Genomic DNA, 24,849 nt, shown 5'->3' with positions numbered 1-24,849 from the left:
GATGAGCATGGCTGATAACTGCAGCTGCTCCAGACAGCTAGCGCCCACGGAAAATCGCTCGATGAGCTTAGTAACACCATCACATTGAAACACTGTCAGACCTTGCTCACCTGGTTTAGGCTAGCACAGCCAGGGTATTTACATCCCATTACTAGCACCTTATCCACCTCAAATTGATACACAACTAATAACCGTTTCTAGCAAACACAACTACCTCAAATTGCAATTTACTCACTTCAAAAATCTCTATCACAAGTTGTTTTGGAGGGGCCATCTCCAAGTATTCTCATAGTGAACCAGCACACATGAACCTTATCTATCAAGAGTTCCTGCCAGTGGCATTGGAAATACCATGAACTTGATCATTCCTTCCTTGAGCATTCGACGAACTGTCCATCCCTCTTCCCCATCATGACCAGTAGCCCTCCTTTCCCAATTAAAATGTCTACTTCTGCCCGCAAAAGAATCGACAAACCACGAAACGAGCGATGGAGCGAGCAAGTTGTTGGTTGAGGATGCAACCACCACTAACAAATCGAGATGTACACAAAAGTAACAAGCCAGTAAGCAGCAGGGAATTCAAAAACGCGTCTTTCTGATACTGCGGTCCGTAGAAACATTAGCACACCCAGGATTTTTGTCTGGAGGGGTTCGAAATTTTGACAACCAATATAAAATTTAATATTATATAAATCGAAAATATAAAAAATAAATGTAAATAACTAACATAATTAAGTGAATAAAAAGAATAAAAATATTATATAAAGAATATAAAAGAGGAGTCCTCGAGTTTTTCTTATTTTTCGCAAGAAAATATTAAGCATCAAAACAGCTCTCATCACATATAAAATTCGCCTGTATATAGGAGGATTACAATAATAGACACACTGTCACATAAGAAAGACGGGAAGACCCCATTGCCTGGAGCCTCGGTCCTGAGTTTGGAAACAGAATGCGAAGGAAGGGATGGTGGGAGATAGGGGCGGGAAGGAAATACAACTAAAGCATTTTTGAAGGCCTTGTCTTCTGATGGAGTCAAGAAAAGCGTAAAACATGCACAGTCTCCTCGTGACCCTAATCCCTAATTTTTGCAAAAATACTGAGGGAAAAAACAACTTTGCAGTACTGTTTACAATTATTGGCTGCTATACCAGCTTTAAAAAAATGCTATTCACCTGCCTACACACAAAATATGTGCACAAAAGTTAAGAAAGTGGTATAATGTGTCTCTACAAAAACTGTAATTGCAGTTTAACGTGGGCTATGAGGGCCACCGTGGAGAAGAAGGGGGGGGGGGCTACGGATTAATTTAAATGCCCAGAAATTCTAACACATTCAGAAATTTTCTTGTTCTTTTTCTAAGACTAATTCAAGTGATACCCAAGTCGGTCCTCACAGCCTTACACGCACATAGCCTTAAAAAGTCGTGCTCTTGTTTGCCTCTTCTATTATTTTCGAATACCAGCAAAACAATACTCTTTTTCACGATTTAACTAAGAATGACCAACAATAGAAGCTTCTGAGAGTACAAACTTCGCTCCGTCAACTTCGGTGGCGGTTCGGTGGAAGAGGGGTGGGGGGGGGTTACAATCCCCAGAACACTCCCTGTAAGTGCGCCACTGCGTAGAAACTTGATTGAGCTAGAAGCGCCCAATGCACACCTAAAATCTCCCTGACCAGTAGCTCTCGTTAAAATGTGTCTGCTTTGTACTGCATTTCGTGCTGTAATGGGGCTTGTGTTTTAAGTACAATAGCCGACCGTTTTTTCAGACTTGATGGATAATTCGGACTTTCCCGAGGAACCACCAGTTGTCCCATAGGAGTAATGACTCGCAGATTTTTCGGACTGCTCTTTTATTCTGACTATTTTTGGTTCCCCTCCAGGTCTGAAAAATCGGTTGGCTACTGTATGCGTTTAATGTTTTGAAGCTACGTCTTAGCTTCTTTTCGTTTGGTTCCTGCTGCATACATGATCGAAGTGGTGCTCCTGTATTATATATTGCAACCAAACATATATAAACGTGCTTTTCTTTCAACAGCCTCCATGCATTCAAGCGTTCGCTCAAAAGAGTGGCAACCAACAACAAACATCAGAAGCTGATGCTGGATGAGCCAACATCGTTCGGGAACACGGTCAGAAAATTCCGGGAATAGTTACAGCCGATGCCCACAGGCTTCTCCAGCTTTCAAATAGGTCACCAAAGTGGAAACAGTGGCTCCAGAATCGCTGGACAATTAAGCACTGATAATGCAATTTTCAATGCTAGCTGCATACAATAAGACACTCCTACCATGCACACACACACACACACACACACACACACACACACACAAATCTCTACAAGTGTGGGCATGCGTTGTTCATGAGGCAGTGACTAGTACATGCTGGCAAAAACGCAGGCTTTTAGTTTTTGCTCTCTCTATTTCCAAATTGGAAGCGGGTGGGACAGACTCCAGACCAATCAAAAATAAATGTTGATGTTCACAAAGCACAAAAGACACCCTAGTGTGTTACCTGTTGCATTGACCAAGTAATGCATGCTTCTATCTATGTAAAAAATACCATGCAACTGCATCGTGTTCTCCTAACTAATGAACGTACCAGCCTCTGTCAACTTTTTTTTCAGCGTAAACGGCGGGCTTACCGGAGGCACGATGAAGAGGGGAACACCTCCTCCTTCTTAAAAAAAAACAGCTGTATGGCAAGACACACCTACCAAGATAACTTGCAGGCAGCTGCTAGCTTAACAGAATCTCCCCTCTCGCTTGTTTCAGGCCTGACCTGTTAACTCGTCCTGTTCAACAGGGCACAGCAGCATGTAAACTTTGGAACAGCAAGTGCACTCGCGGTAAGATAAAATCGCAAGGGTCTGACTTAATATTAACACATTTATTTTTTGCTTTTGACACAAGTGGAAAGATTGCAACGACGGCTAGTGACGATGCATGCTTCACCGCGCAGCACACAGTGCGGTGAAGCTGCAATTCGAAGTAAAGTTTGCGTATTGCCCACACCCCAAGTTCGATCCTAAGTACCTTGAAATCGCGCCACCTCATGAAGACCAGGAAATTGTGACGAGCGACTCCGAGCGTTAATCCTTTGGGGAGTCCGCCGCAGTGTGCCATGTGAATTACAGCTCAATTAATGAGTCTTTTCTGCTACTTGCGCAATGCGGCTGGCACTAAACATCATCTCACTGTTGCCTCACATTTTGGGACAGCACTTGGGAGTAGTTTTAGTGCAATTTTGCCTTTAAAGAGCAGGATGGCACAGGAAAAGAGGATTGGCTAAGCAAATGGCGCAGCACTTCCACCCCTGACTGCACTGCAGGTAGCGTGCGAATGTCTCAGCTTGCCAAAATGTGCTTTTGCCACCGTAACTTCTATTAACTGCACTGCAGAAATGTTGCAAGGCAATGTGCACGAGCACTGTGGCTGTGAATAGTGGGTGCTGCATGTGGATTTTGTCGTCAATTAACCTGGTTTGGCGACACCATGTAGACCTAGAAGCACAAAAACCTCATACTTGACTGCGCCAATAGGCACTTCAGTCCCCTCAGGAAGCAAATTGACAGGTACTACAAAAAGTACGATATTTTTGAAGCAAACATCACGGAGGGAGCTTCTGACAATGTTAGCCATCAAACAATGCTGAAAATCATCACCTCCATAGACAGCAAAAACGGGCAAATATGTACGTGTCTTACTAACCAAATTATCATGCTCAGACAACAGAAGTCGCCAACCTCCAACACACCAGCTCTGTAATTTTTCCATTACTTTTCAATATACAGTAGCCCTTCTCCTCTTCGATTTTAAAGGACCCTGCAACACTTCTATTTAACCTTTTTTCTAAATTTCAAATGCTTTCAGAACGTAGTCAGCAAACATATCCAGTACTTTCAGTCAAAAATTACAGCTCTGCACCCATTAGAAAACTTAGAAAAGTGCTCGAAAGATTTTTCTTTTCTGGTCTTGGCATTGTCTGCGTGCTCAAATGTCATTTGACCGATATCGCGGCTTTCGGCCGGCTTCCTTACAGTTACAGCAATAAATGTATTCTATGACCAGCTTAAAAAAAATGCAACAAAAGCAATGTAAAAACTAGAAGGTGTATCACTCAGTGCCGCTCTGTGCTGGCAATAACTACAGCTTTCGCAGTGCATCAGGCACGAAGGAAAGAGTGAAAGTATTTACTGGCAGTGTTGCAGGTTCCCTTGAAGATTTGAAGTGGAATACCAAACCTCAAACACACATTGTATGTAGATGATCTCACACTTTGGACGACCCAAGACTCAAGTGGAAAACAACAAGGTGCCTTCCAGTAAACAATGAATAGCATAGCACATCTCAAACCAAAAGGTCCAACCTGAAAACCTTCAAAGCTAGCACAAGACAACCCCCCTGCCGCCCCAACCCTGGACAAAGTTACAATACTTCACCTATCCCTTCCACAAGTTTGCACATTCTGCATGCTGGGAGAACTCTTTCATCACGGTAAATCGCGAGCAGTCCACCTGCCATATTATTAAATAGTATAATCCCAAAATCAAGTGGATTCACAGCTTCCTGGACTTCACGAGGCTAACCACACACCTGTTTCCTTACTCTTTTTTGCTCAAACTTTTCATCTCTCCAGACTTGGATTCAAACCCAGGTCATGTGCATAGGAAGTTATCGTACCTCCTACACTAAGGCACGAAGGGAAAACACTAGCAACGCCCCTAAATGGCGAGACCTATTTGGACCACTCTGAACTCCACTGTAGTTTATTCCTACACGGCTGGCTGAAGACAGCTACTTTCCATCCAGTCTAGTAGTATTAGAAACTGGTTAGTGGAACTCAAACCTGCTATTTTGCACACAAGCAAACTCATGGCAGCACTTCTACTAATATATTCTCTAGCATATTATTCTCTGATAGCTCGAAGCCTACCTTGGTGTGGAAGTCAATAACAGAAGCTGCCACTGAAGCAGGGTTCGTACAGGCTTCAAAAGCAAAAATTCAAGGGTTTTCAAGGACTTTCAAGGACCAGAAAACACATTTTCAAGGTCCCCATCTGATGTTTTATCTGGGAGTATTTATAACTTTTCCAACACAATGCAAAAGTTTTTTATTGCACAATACCTAAGCAATTAGTGCACATTTAGATAGGTGCTAACGGGTTCGTAAATGCTCCCCCAGCTTCATTTTTTTTTAATTCATGGCTGGTATTTAGAGGTTTTTCATTTTCCTTGGTGTTTTTGTGAGGGTGTTTGATTTCAAAACTTAATGTTGCCTTCATCTCCTGCGTTGTCAGCAAGAGTATCAGCTGAAATTAAATCTGCAAGTGTTGCGGCTAGGCAGGATGAACAATGTGCACGTCCACTATTTGCACCTAAGAGCAAGCGCGGATGGAGCGCATGAGGCACAGCAAACATGCAAGGAGTGAGCGTCCACAGACTAGATGGAAGATGCAAGATGGAGAACAGAAGCTAACTTTCACTGGATTGTATCGCGATATGGATTGGATTGACAAGTGCCTGCTCCCAATGTTGCCTTGTAATAATGAAAATCCACCAAACTACTAATTTCACGCAAAACACTGAAACTTGATTGTTACAATGTTTCTTTACATTACACCTAAAATCCATGGCAAACACTTTAAATTCTTGTGAAAAGGCAGGGTCATTGATTCTGTCCAGAAAAAAAATCAAGAGTTTTCAAAGACCATTTAATTCCAGGACTTTCAAGGCCTTGAAATTGACACTTCTAAATTCAAGGGTTTTCAAGGACCTGTGCGAACCCTGTGAAGTAACTTCACCCCAAGTGTTCTGCCTTCAAGTAGCACAAAGGAGTAACAGCATTTCAGAATTTTTTTGGAAGGAACATTTTTATTGGGCACCTAACCCTCTTTATTGCATTGCCAAATACATGGCAGTATACAGAAACAAAGCATCAATGTCATAAATACATTAAAAACTAAAAGAAATGGCACGAATTTGGAACACAAATCTCAACAGCAAAGCTACGCACTGTATACTGCATGAACAAAAAAAGGTCTAGGCATGTTAAATGTTTGCCTAAAGAGATTTGTACAACTAGAAGTAGCAATCTCTCATAGCAGTTTGAAGGCTCGACCCTCTCGAGCAAATAAAAATGAGCCAATAAAAGCAATATTTGCAGAAACGCAGTCATTTAAACAAAGGGTGCCCATTAAATACACACTGAACAAATGAACAAGCAGACACAGCAATACTCGTGGGTTCGCTACGACTACTGGCAGTGGTCAGCATTGTACATTGTACAAATGCATTGTACAATGCAATGTACAAATAAGCACAGACAGCAATACCCTGGGGTTTGCTGCTAACGTACCAACAGAGGGTGCCCTCCTTCGCATCCTCGCCACTTTCCTGCCTCGGAATATGCGCGGCCGCACTAACACATACAAAGGCAGCGAACCAAACTAGACTGCAGGAGACAAATCTGGCAGCAGCAACTGCACACGTGAACCAGATGCAAGAAACTCGCCGGCAAATGGAACTGACACGTAGTAATACACATTGTTGCCCGTCGTCACATACCGTTAAAAACCCAGCTCAACAGGCACGAGAAACTAGTGCGCTCCACGCAACTTTTGAAATAAAACCATACTGAAATACCACGAGGAAACGGAACACTGCGGACCGGGCCGGTCGTCTCCCACGTCTCAATAAATTAACTAGTGTACAGGCCCAGAAACAGTGCAACCTTATATACCTTGCTTGCGGCACCGTAGAATGTGTGCGTCCATGTGCAGATGGGACTGCAAAACTACCCAGAAGGGAAGTGGAAAAAATGGGACCGACATCTAGATGCTTTGACAAGCCAGCAGGAACAAAAAAACCTAGAAGCATCCTGCTGTCTTGAATTCAACAGCATGTGTTAACGAAGAGGCTGGTTTATTTGTAGAACTGTCGAAAGCGAGACAAAAGGGCGTTCTGCCATCACACACATGGGCACACACACAATACAAAAGAGAACAGAGGAAAAAAAATACAAGAAAAAAAGTGAAGTGAAAAAAAAAAAAAAGTGAGTAAAAAAAAGTGAAGGGAAAAAAAAAAAAAAAAAAGTGGGAATGCACGTCACACTTCGCAACCCCTGCCAGCTCTAGGGGTCAGTGGAAAGGCAGCGTTGTCGAGCGGGGCCCGCACGATGTTCTGGGACCCAGTCACTCGAAGTACGGGTGACGCAGGGCTTCCTTGGCAGACAGCCGACGGCTGGGGTTGTAGGCCAGCATTTTCTGAAGAAGTGCAGAGGAGAATGCCATCAGCATTTTAAGAAGACCCAGACCGTATTCTTACACTAAACTGAAATGCTGTGTAGGTTGGACCGCCCTAAAGGCAGATCCACACATGGAAGAGTGCACAGGTAAGCTGCACACCTTTGCACAGCCGCCACGACAGCTCACTGCTCGTTAGTCTAAATGTGAAGCATCAGCCCTTCTGGCTCCGCTGATCAAAGACAACATGCCACATTGCTGGCAAGCTATCCTTAAGAATGCCCATGACGAGCCTGCCAAGAAGTGACCTGCACGAAAGTGTGGTGCCATTTAACGAAACACGGTGCTTGTTTGCAGTAATGTTCCAAGCTTCTGCTCCCCACATTGGTGTTTCAGCCACCTAGTTTACATGGGAGAAATGCATAAAGTTTTTTTTAAAGGGGCCACGCAGACAAAACACAAGTTTGGTTCATTCGAAAGATTGCCTTGCTCATACTGACGCCACTTTTAACGCACACTTCGCTCAAACAAGCTTCATAATTAGGAAAAAAGGGAATGGCCATGCGATCCACTAACTCATTTCCCGCAACAGAACCTATGTCATAAGCCCTGCTGTGCGATTGGCTAAGAAGAAGAAGAAGAAGAAGAAGGGAGAAAAAAAAAAAAAAAAAATTAGGCAGGGCTCATAAGCTTGCTGAACAAGCTATTTGCACTTAAGCGTAGGGCACATTCATTCTTTTTATAGCAGCGAAAATTTTGGGTGAACAATTAAAGTTATGAACGAACACATAAACACTGAAGCAGTTAGTGCGGCACTTTGCCAGCTGGCACCCCTAACACAGCCGTCGGACACGCTAGACTTGTCTGAAGCAACACTGACCAATTGACACAAGTGGCACGGTCGCTTATGTGACAACGTTTGTCAAGTCATAGCCTAAGTATCAGGAAACGATTAGTATGAACTGTAATAAGAATACGGCAGGTGTAGAAGTACGGCCAGAAGCAAAGTGTGAACACTGGCACTTCAGAAGTAGTGCAGTGCCATTTATGAAAGTGGGCGATACACAAGATCTAGTGCCTGTGAGATGGGAGCAGCCCTGGACAGCAGGCTATATTTAGTTTTGAGGCCCTGCTCTTAAAGGGACACTGAAGTGAATTTGTCAAGCTCCCGTTTTTGCTTGCACTGTGAAGACTGGCTCAAATTAGCACACTTTTCATCGTTTATCCGGTTGACAAATCGGTAGTTATTTTACAAAGCGCGAAAGAAGAAAAACTACCATGCACGGTTTGCGGCGGCCGCACAAACTAAGCTGTGACGTTGGGAGGAGGGGGCGCCGTGATTGGACGATGCCCAAGGTTAGCAATCAAACAAGTTTCGGTTTCGGTTCTGTAAAACATAACCAATGGCGTTGTTGGATGGGCATTCTCAATATCTCAGTAATCATCGTACCGCGCTTCTGCCATGTTGGCGGCTGTAAAATGCACAAGATAAGCCTCCCAGGACGGCTTGGAATCGTAGCATTCACTATCTGAGGCCTACGGAGTGCATGAACGCCCTCCGCGTCCCCGCAGACGCTCAAATGCATGCGCTTTTCCCCCATATTTGGAGCTTGCCTCGCTCATGCCTGTATCGTAAAAAGCATGTTCGCACCAGGCCAAGGGTCTGTTGATTCTGGCCTGTGCCCACTGCCCGCAAGCAGTCGGGGCTTTATGGCAACAGCACGCCAACGAGAACTCGCTAGCGCGCCAGTGCCAGCCTGCGCGAGTTCTGTGGACTAGTTCGTGGAGCAATGAATGTTGCAGCCCAAAAAAAGGTGAACTCAGTATAGAAAACATCGGCGAAAAACAAAAAAGTTAACTCGTTAAAAAAAAAAAAAAAAAAGCATGCACCCACGGCGATTCGAACTTGTGACTGGCAAAACACTTGCAATGTCATACCTAGCACCCCAGACGACTAGGCCACAGGGGGCCGCTGGCGGCGATGGAAAAGATAAGGTGTATAATGTATAACAGTTTACACTTTTATTTAGTTTTAGTATTTCAAGCAGCTTAGGTGACTATTTGTTGTATTGCGCTCGTGCAGTAAGCGTCCCCCGAGTTTCCACAATAGCTCACGTCTAGCAATTGCATTTCGTAGACGGGAAAGCGTTCGCAGATGCGTAGTCGTGCTGCTGACCGCTCTGCTTGTTCGCCCAGCGCAAAAAAGTGCTTCCCGCACCCTAGTTTTACGCTGTACGGTAAAAATATCAGTTGATTTTATTTCCTTAGTACCTATATTGACTTCGCTCACTCTTCTCACCCTTCAAGAGGCCTTATATTTTCCTACTGGCGTACCAGTCAGCGAAGCGTCGCATGTGCGCTTGTGCAGCGCTTGTGTGAAGCGACCTTGACTTGGAGCTAGATACAGTGTACAAACTAACGAAGTAAATAAAGACGCATTCTTCCATTCCCAAACGTGTTGTGGCTTAGTTTCAACTGATCGAGCGAATTGCGACGACCCGTTGGCGGCCGGCGGACTAAACGGTGGGCCAACTGACTCGGTCGTGGAAGGTCGGCAAGCCGTGCAGTAGCGCAGCCAATTGCCAGCTCCTCTCCTGCTGACGTCACACGAAAACGCCACAGAAAATGGGCGAGCGTAAAGAGAGGAGGACAGCATTTTCGAATTGATTTTTCTACTAAATAAATTTGCGTAAACGCGCACAGAGTGGTCGAAACAGGGCCCAGGGACTCCGGACTACAGTTTGCGCTCGTAATCCCGCATTGTTTACAAATCACTTCAGTGTCCCTTTAATACGTCATTGTTGACGTCACGAGAACACGATTTAGCCGGAGAATTGAAATTGACTTAAAATATTTAATTAATCTGTGAATAGAGCATAGTTTGCTGCCGAACAAGCGCTTAGGGCCCTATAAAACACTCAATCTTTCGAATACAACAAACCTGTATTTTGTCTGCATGGCCCCTTCAACGAGGTGCTGCAGCCTGGCACGGCCATATCGCCGAAATATGTCACAAGAAATCTGGTACCCAGCATTGCCAAACCTTGAGCTCTTTTTCTTGCACTGGCCACCACAAGTCAAGACAAGTAGAGTTTTTGTGCTAAACATGCTATCGAACAGCTGTTTATGAAGTTTTGTCATGCGCGGAGCCTCACAATTAGGTTGGTACAAGTCTCAAAGGTGCTACACGAATAAGATTTGAACTGCTGCAAACAGTAGGGCAAATGCAAGTATCAAAACTTCAGCTGGTTTTTTTTTGTCTGCAAAGGTATTAACATACACAAGTCATTTCAGAAATGTTTCTAGCAAAAAATTGTGCTAACGAAAACACGTGGCTTTTGAACCTCTACCCCTCCCTGCATGGTGGTATTTTTGTAAATCTGCGTGGGCAGTCATCAGCCTTTCCGAGTGTTTCTTGGGCAACGTACAGTTGTATAATAACCAAAATTGTTATTTACTCATAAAAAAATGAACCACAGAACACACCCAGTGCTTTGATTGTACACTAGTAAATGCTTCAAAGGAGCCATGAAGACAAAATACAGGTTTGTTTTATTCAAAAGATTTCATGTTTTATAGTGCCCCCAGCACGTCTCCAGATACACACAATGCTTTATTCACTTTGATTTTCCCGCTAAATCGCGTGTTTTCGTGGTCCGCAATGACATCACGGGAACAGACCGCTGTGCAGCCGATTCCGAAGCCTTGTTTACCGTTAGTGAACCTAGATGGCGCCCATACCGCTGCAAGCAGTTTTCTGCCTTTGGTTTCTTTTTGACCGTATTTAAAGCTGGCTTGTTTTTGTTCTGGGAGAAAATAGTTTTCTGAAACATAGTGCTCGCGTCAATTGGCCAGTGTTGTCTGAGACAACCCCAAAGCCCCGCAGTGCTGTGCAGCTAAACCAAGCATAGTGCGCGCCTTACCAACAGCAGTACGCATCAGTATTATGTTTACGTGTGCTTTCCCAACTTTCACTGTTTGTCCCACCATTCTTACTGATATAAAAAGAATGTGCGCTAAATTTAAGGTAAGCTGATAAGCTCTGCCGAATTTGCGTTTGCTTTTGCCAGCCTCCACCAATTGCAGAGCTGGCTGGTATGACATAGGTTCTGTTGTGGGAAATGAGCTAGTGGGTCCATTCCCTTTTTTTCCGAATTACGTAGCTTATTTGAGTGAAATTTGCGTTAAAAGTGGTGTCAGTATAATTCTAACGAGGCAATCTTTCGAATGAACCAACTTGTGTTTTGTCTTCATGTCTTCTTTAATGCCGATTATTATCTGTCAGCATGGGTACTCACTCTACTTTTTACTTTGCAGCAAAACCTAGATATCACGCCACTAGTATTTCAACCGAGTACAGAGAGCAATAAATCGCGGTGTGCCACAAATGGCATTCTTTTTGACTCCAATTAAACTGAATTCCCCTTAGGAGTCCTTCTGCATCCTTTCATCAATTTTCTAGCATGTTTTATTTTTCCGAAAACCCAGCAACCCTGGTTATGCTCGCACTGCACATTCACCTAATTTTTGTTTTGGGTCTAATGGTGCGACAAAAAGTCTATATATAACTGAGTGCAAGGTAGTTGGATACGTATTCAGAATAACAGCAGTTCTCAATGATCAAAATGTCTTACTACCACCCTGAAAGGCTTGGGTCGAAAAGCTGACTATTCACTGCACCACCTTTTTTAGTGTAGAGAAGCCCTTTACTCCCAACTGCATAGTGGAAATTATAAAGCTTTCAAACAAAGTTGTATACAGCTGTGTAGCCCAACTATGTAGCCTTATGGCTACTGTACAAGTCGCTGACAATGCTTCCTTTGCGAAACTTGCTCCACTTGGGGGGCTCCCCTTAAATTTCACCGTTCAGTAAAGCCATTTCACTTCATCCTCAGTTCACTTTTTGCCCATTTATGTCCCAGAATAACTGTTGCTTCTTATATGGAGTAAGAAAAAGTATGCAACACGACTCCTTAGCAAGGCATTTTTACTGCTACGACAATTAGCACTGATTACCTGTACAAGCTTGTCACTTCAACACCCTCAAAATGAGACCTCAATGACACAAAGCGTCACCATTAATATTGCAAGGCAACCATTATCACCCTTCATGAACAAAGTCAGTTGAAACATCACTGTCCATTCTAACAAAAGAGGAAGAGAAGTATCCCCTGCATAGGTGTAAATCTAGAAAATCACAAGGGGGAGGGGGTGGTCACACATCTTGCGTTGGCAGCCATTTTTGTTTTCTAATTATAGGTTTTAAGAAATATTTCGAGCAAGAGGGGAAGAGGGGGCAGGACCCCCCTGACACCCCCCCCCCCCAACCACGATTTACGCCACTGGTTTTCTTCAATAATGACTAACCTCACAATCTACCCTTCTTCAAAAAAAAAAAAAAAAAAAAAAAAAAAACACAAGAGGCTTGCAGATGTAAATTTCACAACACTCCTTGATGCAAAAAAAAAAAAAACCCACACATTTGGTGCCTTAGTAGCAGAAGCTGCACGAAATGCACCGGAACTTTACAAGCATTGGCCAAAAGAAAGTGCATACGTTGTGTATGACAGATTTAGCACAAGGTATGAATTAGAGTCAGTCTGCTACAGCTTCACACACACAAAAAACAACTAAAAGCACCTGCATGGCTGCATTTTAAAGAGGTAGGTCTAAATAGTCATTTTCATGCTATAAGAAAAGCAAACAACTGACAGCATTCTGGACATCGTGCTAAATGTTGAACAGTGACCTAGCACCCTCTTTGCACCCACCATCCCAAGCGCCAACACTGACCAATCGCTACCAGGGCCGATATTTGCTGGCTGTATCAATACAAAGCTAATCACAGAAGATAAGGCCTCTTTTATCCCACCGTCTTCGCCATCGGCCTATTTCACAACTTTCAACTTCGGCCAATCCAGCGACACCTTGCCGTCCTCTGGCAAGCTGGACTTTTCATAAAGGAAATTTGCGGAATGGGTTGAGCCCACCATAAGAAGACATTCACTGCAGAACTTTGCAGCAGGGCTTACGTTAAGCAGGTCGAGAGCCTTGTTATCCATCTCGGGCACCAGCGACGAAAGGATGTTTTCCTTCCAGCTTGGGAAGCTGGCCTTGTAGTCTGGCAGCTCCGCCACTTCAGGCCATACGCTGGAGGTAGGGGTGCCCAGGGTGCTGCACAGAGCAGAGGACCCCATAAACCCAGGCCCTTCAACAATGTCCTAGAATGAGTGAGCTTTCCACGGCTCGGAAACGGCACGTGCTGCCCCCCGTCGGCCGCATTACAGACATGCCATTATCAGCCCCCTTTGCACGCACAGTCAAGCTGAAGTGCAGGAAGGGAAAAGAAAGGTGGTCAGTTTGGCACTGACGATAAAAAGGCAGCACCTCGCGTGCCACCCATTCTCCAGCCCTTTTCCGTTGGTACTTATAGAGGACCACCAGTTTTCACAAGTCTTGAGTTGTCTTCACCACATTTTGTGGTTTAAGTGGCATAAAAAAAAGAAGAAAAGGAAAGAAAAGAAAAGCAGCCCAAAGTAATACCCTCTGACTGACGGGTTGCTATCGAAATGGGACGATACTAAAAACAATCTAGATAAAATTTGAACAACTAACAATGTTCAGTCCTAACGAGTGGGATCTGATGAAATCTAGCTTAAACAATGTCTGAACAAGCTTCGGCGATACCAACTTCTCATGACCAATTTGTGATGCACTGCAACACTGAATAATTCTTGCATTGCATGCACTATTTCTCTATCATTTACGTGACATCACCATGACCCACTCGTCCCAGAGGAATCCCACGCCTTGCAAGAGGGCCTTGTCCGAGCAGCTCGTACTCCATTCGAACCAATGCATTTTTGTCGCACGGGTACCAGGATAAGTGGTAGCCCTGGTAAGATCCCCTTGCCATTAACAACCAGCCCAACTTCGAACTGTCAGTCACTGCACTGTTCATTGCAAGAAAATGCAGCTTCAGTTTCTGCAACACTGCAAGTAGTGACGGACGTTAGGAAAAGTAACCAATCGCAACTTCCCCCCCATCTGCACAACAACATGCTGGCTTTGGGCGGGCTTGCAAATTGTTAGATCCAGTTACAACACCAGCACCATAATGAAATTCTTGTGCAATCGAATAGGTAATGTTCTACCTTGATGCACCTGGTCAGTCTAGACAGAACTTTCCACACACAGGCGATTCTGAGCAGGAAGGAGCAATCATGTTTGACGTAGACTGGATCATTGTAAATTATTTGTGCCACACCGTTTCACTTTCAACCTACAATTCTGCTAACCACCGTCGACAGATATCAAGCTTGCCCACGTCTAAATCACATTTTCTAATGTAAGCGAGTTGAGCCATCTGACCTGACGAGATGAACGCCTGGTAGCTTACTTTCAGTACTGCGAAATTAAAATCAACTTTCTTGTTATTCCCGTATCAAAGATGACAGATGCAGTGATGCTGCTTTCATGGACAGTTCTACCTCTGCACAGTAGGATGGTTTTCCTGTCACAAATAATGCTGTTAACGCTATTAAGTCAGTTGGATATGCTCGTCGATGGCTTAGTGCGGCAAAGTTCAATAATTTGATTAAGCGCCAGGTGGGTAAATAAAGAACCACAACACTGTCCATAATGCTTTTTATGCTCCATGTTTCAGCTGTGCACAAACTCCTATGGTCAAGTGGCTAAGCTGTCCGCCTGCTGTCCATGCCAGCCGCCGGCCCCAGGTTTTCATCCTATCCCCGCATTTTCCCCCCAAGCTGCTCAGGCAGCTTGGGGGAAGACAAGATTTCCAAAAATATTGAAAGGACACAAGTTTCAGCCAGAAAAATTGCTTGCGAACTGGTAAACTGGAGTGCCGCTACAATGGTTGCCAGAAAACCGAAGCAGCCGCGCAATCACTTGTGTATTTATGAGTTTTACAGCTGTACTACATAATAAACCGCATTCAACAATTGAATGTTCTTAGAATTTCATTTGTAATTATTTCAGCAAGAACATCAATAGGAGTTAGAGATTTTTTTTTATTTGTTTAAGTTATGTAACTTAATTGAACTATTAAGTTTATTTAAGTTTAATTGTTTGTTTTAAATGTACTGTTTATTTTCTTTGGTCTTTACATCAGTGCTGGTTCCACAACTGTCTGATAGTACCTAAGTTCCCTCAAGACGCACCCAAAACCAACATTTGAAGAACTTCTAGCAAAATCTAGAATCCCCAATTTCCTAATGTTACAGCAAAGCTGCCAGGGAAGCCGGGCGTAGTGACACTAGATAAGGTATTAGAGTACTGCCACTGAGGCGCGCAAGCAGTCTTGGGCAGTAACTAGTTACTAGTAACGCGTTACCGGTAACTAGTTACTTTTTTCAGTAACTTGTAACTGTAACTAGTTACTTTTGAGTTAGAGGAACTTGTAACTGTAACACTGTTACTTTTTTGTGAAGTAACTGTAACGAGAATTATCGTTACAGTTACTTTATTTCTATAGAAAAATTATCCAACGGCAACACTCATTAACGACCGATGTACAGTTTGCGCGTTTCACTTTTTCGGCTTTTCTTCCGCAGAACCTTCGTCTACTTCATCTATGCCAGCTCACTCTCTTCTCATGGGTGAAAAACATCTGGACTAGAAATGTTTAGGCGTGCACGTGCGCGTAATGTCCCACGCGGTCTTCTAAGGGCTCGAAGTTTCTAAGTCTAAGCTGCAGTATTTTCCTCAGCAGCGCGACATCGCTCTCACCCAGGCCATAAATAACGCTGCGACACGCCCCTAAGCGCACGTGGATGCATTTTCGCCACATCTGGAGTGCAGTAAAGGTGTTTGACACAAAGGCGAACAGGAAAACAAACACCCACAAACGCCGCACAACGCACTCAAACCTTTTCACTTTTGCGGAAGCCTGGAAAACTCCGGTCAGGGCGTTGTTTTCTCATTAGCGACGTGCAGCCCCGTTTTCAGGGTCATAAAACGCCGCGGGGAGTCTCTCGGCGGCCTCACGCTCGTCCAGCCCTGTGCGCACTGTAGAGTGTCCGATTCACAAGTCGCAGCTGCTTGCGACCATTGTTCGCTTTAGAGACCCCTGGCCGTATTTGGGACCACGCGTTTGGGACCCCTGGTCTAGAGGCTTCATCGAGCTGTACCAAGTGCTCGAACGAGGTCTAGGAAGTAATAAATTTCATGCCCCTCCACACATACGACGACACCAGCGATGGTGGCCCCCGAGTGCCCTCACACCAGCCAGCATCTTGGCCGGGAGACGTCTGACCACACTGCCACTGCACGAAGAAATGTTCTTGGAAAGCCTCGCGACTTCGTTTCGAGGACTGTGGCCGGAACGAAAACAGTAGCTACATCTGCTTTTGAATGTTGGGTGCAAGGAATACTTGGGCGAGCTTCGTTCGGCCTACGCCCCAAAGCAAACAAAGGGAGGGGTTCCTGGGATAGGCGACGTGAGTGCTGTGGAATGCTGGGATTGTGAGAGCAGTTTTTTCAGGTCGAGACAGCAAAATCCGCCTTTGTGAGGACGGGGGGAGGGGGGGGGGGAGCGGAGGGGGGAAAACAGTAAAGCGTTCATATCAGTTTCTATTCCCTTTGGAAATATCTTGTCTCATTCCGGGGATGGGGGTGGCTGCGAATTGGGGCGGGAGAACGACTCCGAGGGCCCACGGACAAACGTCGCTTCAGCAATGGCTTGGTCTCCGTCGCCGACCACAAGTATGAAATAAAAAGTTAACGAAGCGCTTTTTTGAGTATCTTTCAAAAACACCTCGAGAACTGATGTACTCCCATGTCCGTTTCCCCTTTCCTACAAAAGCCTTCCGTCGATCCGCCACCTTCGCCCCCCTTTTTCCCATTCTCTCTCACTACGCGGGGCGGTCAAGAGACGGCATTGTAGGTGATAATAAATTAAGTTGACATTGAAAGGTTGTTTCGGCTGTGTTGTCCTCCAGCTCGGTATAGTTTAAGTTCGGCCTCTCCGATTCCAACTTTGAAAAACAACTAATTCTATGCTACAATGATGTTTGCAAATAAATTTCTTGCAGTGAGAGTGCAGCAAAAAAAAAAGTTCCTTATGATGGATAGCAAAACTTCCGCCATAAAAAAAGTCAGGCGTAAAACACGATTGTTTGTTTGGGCATGAGAGTGCATCATTTTAGGTTCCCCTCGTGTATAGCTTTACTACGTGTAATTTTTACTACCTTCATGCCTTCGTATGTTTCTATTAAATAAGCCAAATCTTGTTAACTATTACTTAGTTTTATACAGTAACGGAAAAGTAACGACGTTACTTTTTTGCAGTAACTGTAACTGTAACAGAGTTACTTTTTTGGGTTAGGTAACTGTAACTGTAACACTGTTACTTTTTTTCGGTAACGAGCCCATGACTGCGCGCAAGTCAGCAACGGCAGCCATTTCGTCGCACATCCGTGTTGCAAGATTTTCACATCTACGGTCGCGCCATTAACTTCGACTGGGTCATTTGTTAACAACACTACCGAAGATGCATCAAAACGGCATCTTTGGACATACACAGTGGTGCTACCGGCTTAGGCCACTTTGGAGCAGCTTTTGGAGCAGGCAAAAATGCGTTTCGGAGCAGCTGTTGATAGAAGCAATTTTATGACACGTATTGCATTCTTGATAGATAATCGCTAAAAGCACGCCCTTCAACGATAGTAAAAAATGAAAAGAACCCAGAACATGAATATTTTGTCCCCATTTTTCTGCATTGAACTTTGTGCAGCGGCCTGCAAAAAAAAAAAAAAAAAAAAAGCTTTCATTTTTACACAATAGCAGATTTACTATGAACAAACTAAAAATTGCTCGTCACAACAAACATGCTATGTAAAATCGAGTACTATTCAAAGGCTATCGTGGGAGCACTGACCAATAACATCAGTAGCGCCACGGCTTTGACTGCATAATTGAACATCACGCTCCTCCCCATGTTGCACATGCATCATTATTAGTAGCGTCAGCACTGCCACCGTAAGGGTCTAAAACAACCAGCCACCGATAGCAGCGCTATTGTTTACAAAGGCAGCGGGCAGCTATTTCTGGCAACCCACATGCAGCACCAGGCTGAATCTTGCCCCTTTACGACATGTTTGCCGCAAGCAACCAAAACGCCTCCGTTAATGACAAGGTAGCCCATTTCCACTGTTTCCTTTCCACCTACCACAAGCACACTAAGTGTTGCAATCATTCTATTTAGTTGCACTGCCCCTCTTTACCCAGCCAACCTAGCTTGGGTGGGCATGCCTGAAAAACAAAGCAGTGCAGGGTGCTCGGGGCACCCAACTGACCGGAAAATGCGGAAAAGTTGGTCGATCTCGGAGTCTCCATGGAACAAGGGCTTGCGGGTGATCATCTCCACAAAGATGCAGGCAATACTCCAGATGTCAACAGGAGTGGAGTAGCGATGAGCCCCAAGCAGGACCTCAGGAGCGCGGTACCACAGCGTGACCACCTCATGGGTGTAAACACGCACCGGTATTCCGAAGGCCCGGGCCAGGCCAAAGTCGGCCACCTTGATGTTGCCCTTGTTGTCCACCAGCAGGTTCTGGGGTTTCAGGTCGCGGTGAAGCACCCGACGCATGTGGCAGAACATAATGGCGTCCAGAATCTGGCGCAGGTAGCTCTGCAAACAGGGCCCGTACAAAAACATGGTGCTGAAAACACAGGCTGCCACTGGGTGCTAGGAACCTGCTCTGCTAATGGTACAGCCTATTTGGAACGGTGACAAACAATACTTTGGGCTTGCCAAACAAACAATACTTTGCTATGCCCATACATAGGACTGTTCGTTTTAGTGTGAAACTTAATTTCTTCACCCTGAACATGCTTCAGGAGAATCGGGGTTAAACCCGATTTCTAATGGACCTTTTCAAAGTAGCGATCTGCACAAATGTACGCTGACAGTCCGCTGACACTAACATAACATACAGAGCCAGCGAAATCAGTTTTCTTCAGTGAGGTACCTTTGGACAAATCCATTGTTTCTTTCTTACTGCAGCCTGCTGAAATGGTATTTGAGCTGGCTACGTGCTGCTTGCAACACTTCCTCTTGCTGGAAAAATTGGCTCACTTCACACGAAAGTTCAGCTTTACCTGCAGCTCTGCCTGGACAAGTTTGTGCCAACTTCGTGTTCCATAGCATGACGTGCCTTGTTGGGTATGCGTTGGACCACAAACATATCTAACTGGACAGTCCGAAACAAATATCTTTCCCGACAAGGACAGCGTGAGACACAGAACGCTGTATGAAAAGTTGGGACAGTCCCACGAATTCTGGGACAGTTGGTAACCTTATATGGTACTGAATGAGTTGTTCCAGTCAGCGACAGAAGAGAAATTGGCAATGGCTACTATATCAACAGGTGTCCGAAAGTGAAATCCTCATTGGGCATGTGCATGCTGTTCTAGAACGAGTTATTACACGGTGAAATGTGCGGAAAATAGGTTGCAGAGTGATCTGAGCTGTCCGTTACTAATCAATCGACAGTGCCTTTACCAGGAGGAGGTCAGGCATGCCTACCTTGACAACCTCCTTGTCAAGGCGCTCGTTCTTTGGGATGCTGTCGAGGTGCTTTTTCAGGTCCATGGCAACGAACTCGAACACGAGGTAGATTTTCTCACAGCCTTCCATCAGCACATCCTCAAGCCTGGGAACAGTGATGGCAACAGCGCAAGAAGCCATCAAAGCTCCGCCACTGCAACACAGAGCCTGATGGCGAAGTGACCACTTTACTGAAACAAATTTGAGCGGTGCTAACACAAATTGCAAAGACTGAAGTTTCAAGCAGCAAAAGGACTGATGGAAGCAAGAACCAGACAGTTGCTATCCTGTGCCTTCCCAGGCCTTGCAGCAGTTCATGCATGGGGAACCTTTTTAAAAATTCATTTGTTAGAGCTCGGCCATTATGAGAATTGTAGAGAAATTCTGTTCAAGGAGGGGCAAAAGGCCTGTACGAGAGTTGGCCCCCATACACAACACACAAAGGGGGCACACCATGAGCATGTCTCAGAAGAGCTTGGTATCATTTGGCATGAAAACTAACCATCTCAAAGATTTGTTCTGAGGCCTCTGATGGCGATTAGGAAAACAGTGTGCAGGTTTGCTTTGTTAAAAAAATTGGGCCTCCCATAACTCACTGAAGAATTTAAGATTGAAAATCTTCACCCCCCATCCAAATCTCCCACCTCCTTCACTACGATAACAATCAGAGGAGCAGCCAATAACAAGGAGTATATTTAGTCCATGCTGGAAAACAAGTGACCTGATCCGACAGGGACTGGACACAGGGTTATTTGATTAACCCCAGGAAAACAACAGAAGGGCAACCTAGTTTACAGCATGGTCATGAGTTGCATTTTTTCCTACAGGCAACAAAACTATGAAGCAGAAAAATTCTCTGGTCAGAATCCTACAACGCTTTGTATTGAAATTACATACAGTCAAATAAAGCACAGACCCCATCAAGCCACTTTTGTTGCTTATTGTTCAAGCCCCTGACATCTGTATCCTCTAGATGTCAAATGAATAAACGCTTCCGAGGACAGGTAGCCAGACATGCTACGCAGGACAGAAAGCAACAAAAGGATAAACATGCTACAAGAGCAGCTTGATAAAGGCATTGTGTACTCAGCTGCTGGAAAACCTGCTCAACGCATTACCATCCAATTGCAGTTCGTTCTGCGAGATTCTTTCCGCTCTCAAAATTCCCCGAGAAGCTTTGCATCGAATGTGCCCTCCGAGGCCTAGCAATAGCAAGTTGGCAGCCACTTTCATGTGGTCCAACGCAGTTTAAAAACTGAATGACAAGCCCAACAGATGCATCCCGATTGACGACACACCATGTATGTGTGCCAACACTCCTGCACTCGTGAACAACCCTGTTGATGCCACTACCCCACGGACGGCATCGGTGGCATATCCCGCATGGTCACATTTGAAAATTTGCAGCTTACCATGAAAGCGCAGCATCCTTGAAAACGTACAGGCAGCACAAAAAGAGCGGTGAGAATAGGATGAGCAGTGGTCCTTTTGGCGGCCCAAAACAAACAAGGGCAAGCACTACCCACCCCAGTTTGTTTCGAGCTGACAGAACGTTTCACAGCACTAACAACTGGCTAGCCCAGCTTTTCGCCTTCAACGATATAATCATTTCGGGCTGGCTCAACTCCACCTTCTGAGGTTTCCCAAGCACAATGCTCAAGGTCAGACTTTGGGAGAACTGTTGCACTGGGAAAGCACCCCTAGGAATGACCATGGTCTTGGAGTGATGGCAACCCTTCTAAGATAATGCGATGCTGTTCGAGGTGCGGGCTGGGGTGCTAAGGATGAGGATGTGGAGGCGGAAATGGGACGATGCAGAGGAGGTGATGTGTGCGGTGAGGAAGAGGAGACTGCAGAACACATTGTGTTGCGTTGTGAACAATTGAATCCCCACCACCCTAGTGATACCCCCATGGCGGAGGCGCTTGGCTTCGTAGTGCATCCCCCGCCAGGGGGCACACTGGGCACGGGCGACACCACAAATGCGAGTGCAGCGCCACCGGGGCGGGTGACTGGTGACGTGGTGCCGAATCCGGTCGGCACTACGAGGCGCCGACTGGAGGAATGGCGAAGACGCGCCCGTTAGCATGAGGGAAGAAGACGACGTACAAAACTCTTGAGGCTAGGGCGCCCTCAGGAGTGTCCCCCCGATACAAACGGGCAGCCACCAAGCCATCATCATCATCATAATCTGAACGTGCAATAATGGCCCACAACCATCTTTCAAATCATTACAACCCCTTTGATCAGGGCACGTTCCCTTTCATTCCACCCTTTCCCAAAACTACGGCTGGCACCTCGCCTCACAAGTGTCGTGAAATCACTTTCCCTAAACGACACTGCGTTAATTACCTGCAGTGCACCTTGCCGCTACAGTGCTTGCAAGACCGGCGAGAAGTTTAAGGCGGCCATTCGTGATGCGCGTGCCGTACCCTTGAAGCTCAACAACAAAATCAGGTGTTGTAAAATTGTCGTATACTCGCTCGCCAACACATCGACAAGGTGCTGCCGGAGTTGTGCTATATATAAGAAAAGTAGGCAAGAGACAAGGACGCGGGAGAAGTTAAAAGAGATGAGAATTTAGAAAACAGAGGGGGGGGATAAAATAACATGCAAGAGCATGAAACAGTGCCAGGATGAAACTGAATCAAGGGGGAGGGAGTGAGAGTTCGGGCCGCGCACCGGCGAATGAGCACGGCAATTTCCAGCCACTTGATTATGTTGTCGAGCTTGAAGAGTACGGCACGCATATCATGACGGCCGCCTTAGACTTCACTATGAGTACATAGAGGCATAGAGTTCCCATACGTGGAAATTGAAAGTGAAAAGCTCGCATGTGGCCTCTTTGGGAATTCGGCCACAGGGGGAGGGTAGGGGAGAGGAGATTTCACGACGCCTGCTGAAACAACTTTTACTGGAAGGTGCCTGCTTCGCAAAAAAAAAATGAAACTGTTTCGCAATACTTCGCCTGCACCTACGGACGTCATAAACAGCAGCAATATACAGAGCCCATTGCACAACTTAATACGATTGTACTAGTTACGTGCAAATCCTGCCAGTTTTCTTGCATTCCTTTCAAGGATTATTACCCCACTGCCCCCCAAGACATTCGCAGGCATTTCTCTTCACTTCCCCATGAGAAGCAAAACTACAGAATTACCTGCTGCAACACCAGCAGCTGCTGCTCTGCTTTTAGGCCAGTGCGGAGCAGCAGATGCTGTTCTGCTTATAGATCAGCAACTGCCAAAAGCAGCCACCTCGCGTCACAACAAAAACAGCTTAAAGCTTTCCACCACACCCTGCTCGCCTGGAATGTTGACCACCAACTAAGCTGGGTCCACAAATCCACAAAAAAGGCCAGGCAGACAATGCCAACACTGTGCCTTCAAGAAGGCGACAGCAAATGTCCCCAGTAGCAGGCCTCCCCGCAAGGATGCGAGATTACCGGACGATGTGCTTGTGCTTGAGCTCCCTGAGCAGGGAGATTTCACGAATGGCGGTCGAAGGCACGCCCTCGTCCTCGCTCTCCAGCCGGATCTTCTTCAGTGCCACGGTCTTGCCGTCCCGCTTGTCCTTGCCTTTGTACACTATGCCGTACGTCCCTGCAGACAGGGAGAAAGCACCATCGAACCCCGAGCAAACAGAGCTGCCAGAATGACACCACCGCAACACCCATGGTGAACATGCATGGTGCACACGGGGAAAACACGTTTGAGGCTGACCACGCTGCAAGCCCATGCTACCTGGAAAGGAGTAATAAAAGTAAAAAAAATGCTTCGCCCACTGCAGACTAGTCGCGGAAATGTCCACCTCCTTTCGTGGCATTCATGTGAAAGGGACGGAGTCGTGGGTGCGGGAGGGGTTGGGCGACGAGAGCGTTTCGTGCACGAGTTTTTCCACAGCGCGACTTCTGGGGGCGTGCCGGACTGCCGTTTTTTTGAGTTCGCCGCGGCGGCCGCTAGGAGGACCGGTACTGAAAGAATTTCCATTGTGCTTCAATACGAAGAAAAAAAATCTGACGCCGCCCAACCTTGGCAGTGCTACAAGCGCAAACCATGTGTAGAAGGTGTTACAGTCGCCAGCAAATACGCATTCTACCGTTCAAGATATACAATGTTCCACAGTAATTGGCAAAATCTCTTGACGGCATGGATACGTTTAAGTTGCTTCAAGCGGCCGACAACGGACAGCAATTTAAAATTTCGGAAGGCCACTTGCATCCATGACTAGCTGGGCAATCATTCCAAGGGGGAAAAAACGCGCTTAAAGTCGTCTGCGGGAACAACAATAACAAAAAAAGAATGCGGTTGAAACCGACGGCTCGAATGTTCGTGACGAGACGGAGAGGCAACAATGCGGGGCAAATGAACGGACACATCAGTGGACAGTGCGTTTCAAAATAGCTGTCGGCGAAAAGTACAGGCGCTTTAGGGAGGTGCACCGAACATGAATAAAAAGAGCGTGCACGTACCTTCACCGATCTTTTCCACCTTGATGTAGTTCTCCATAGTGTTCTTACCGCTGAATGCTTCCGGCCGCTGAAAAATAAAACGAACAAAAACCCGCCACCGTAAACCGTTAGCAGCGTCCGCGTACTGAAATCATCAAGAAAAGCACAAGGAGAGCAAGGCCCAACCTAAAACACTAACGTAACGTTAGAATCAGCGTCCGTTCACGAAAAAGCAAGAACGCAACGTGCTCTCACTCTTTGTGAGACACGGATGGGATGGGAAAACTGAACGACAGCCGCAAGAGCGGCATCACCGCCGTTGAGAGGCTTACATGCATAGGTATCCAGCTCAAACAATGGCAAAAGCAACTGGGAAAAGGCTCAGCAAGACGCTGCAATTCAAAGCAAACGGAGACCAGCTCACCCGACGAGGACCAAACGAACCTGCAACCGTCACTTCGAACGAGAGCGCCAATCTCAAATCCCGATTCGGCGAAGCGACCAATAAGAAGCGAGCATGCGCTGGGGTGGCTGGAGCGTGCAGGGTGCGCAGTGGGGCGAGCGGAGCGCGATTTGGATTGCCC

The 24,849-nt window shown here is 45.8% G+C and overlaps 1 protein-coding gene across 5 annotated transcripts; it reads right to left on the bottom strand.

Moving 5' to 3' along the window:
* Positions 1 to 5,842: 5,842 nt before the first annotated feature.
* On the bottom strand, positions 5,843 to 24,849 carry LOC144140974 (cyclin-dependent kinase 1-like). Of its 5 annotated transcripts, none has more exons than XM_077672457.1 (7): positions 24,690 to 24,849; positions 24,287 to 24,353; positions 23,261 to 23,417; positions 19,795 to 19,921; positions 18,563 to 18,897; positions 13,277 to 13,418; positions 5,843 to 7,265 (listed from the first exon to the last, which is right to left on the bottom strand). In XM_077672457.1, the coding sequence occupies exons 2-7, from the start codon at positions 24,321 to 24,323 to the stop codon at positions 7,194 to 7,196; spliced, it is 870 nt and encodes a 289-aa protein (XP_077528583.1). In that variant the 5' UTR covers positions 24,324 to 24,353; positions 24,690 to 24,849; the 3' UTR covers positions 5,843 to 7,193. The 5 variants fall into 5 exon arrangements, with proteins under 5 accessions (XP_077528583.1, XP_077528581.1, XP_077528585.1 ...); XM_077672455.1 differs by having other exon boundaries at positions 24,598 to 24,845; XM_077672459.1 differs by having other exon boundaries at positions 24,710 to 24,841.

Source organism: Haemaphysalis longicornis, unplaced genomic scaffold (assembly GCF_048455015.1).
Source record: "Haemaphysalis longicornis isolate Haplotype H1 unplaced genomic scaffold, Haemaphysalis longicornis Haplotype H1 scaffold_58, whole genome shotgun sequence".
NCBI lineage: Eukaryota > Metazoa > Arthropoda > Arachnida > Ixodida > Ixodidae > Haemaphysalis > Haemaphysalis longicornis.
The sequence above is the reverse complement of the archived record's forward strand: the minus strand, read 5'-3'. Positions and strand labels throughout refer to the sequence as shown.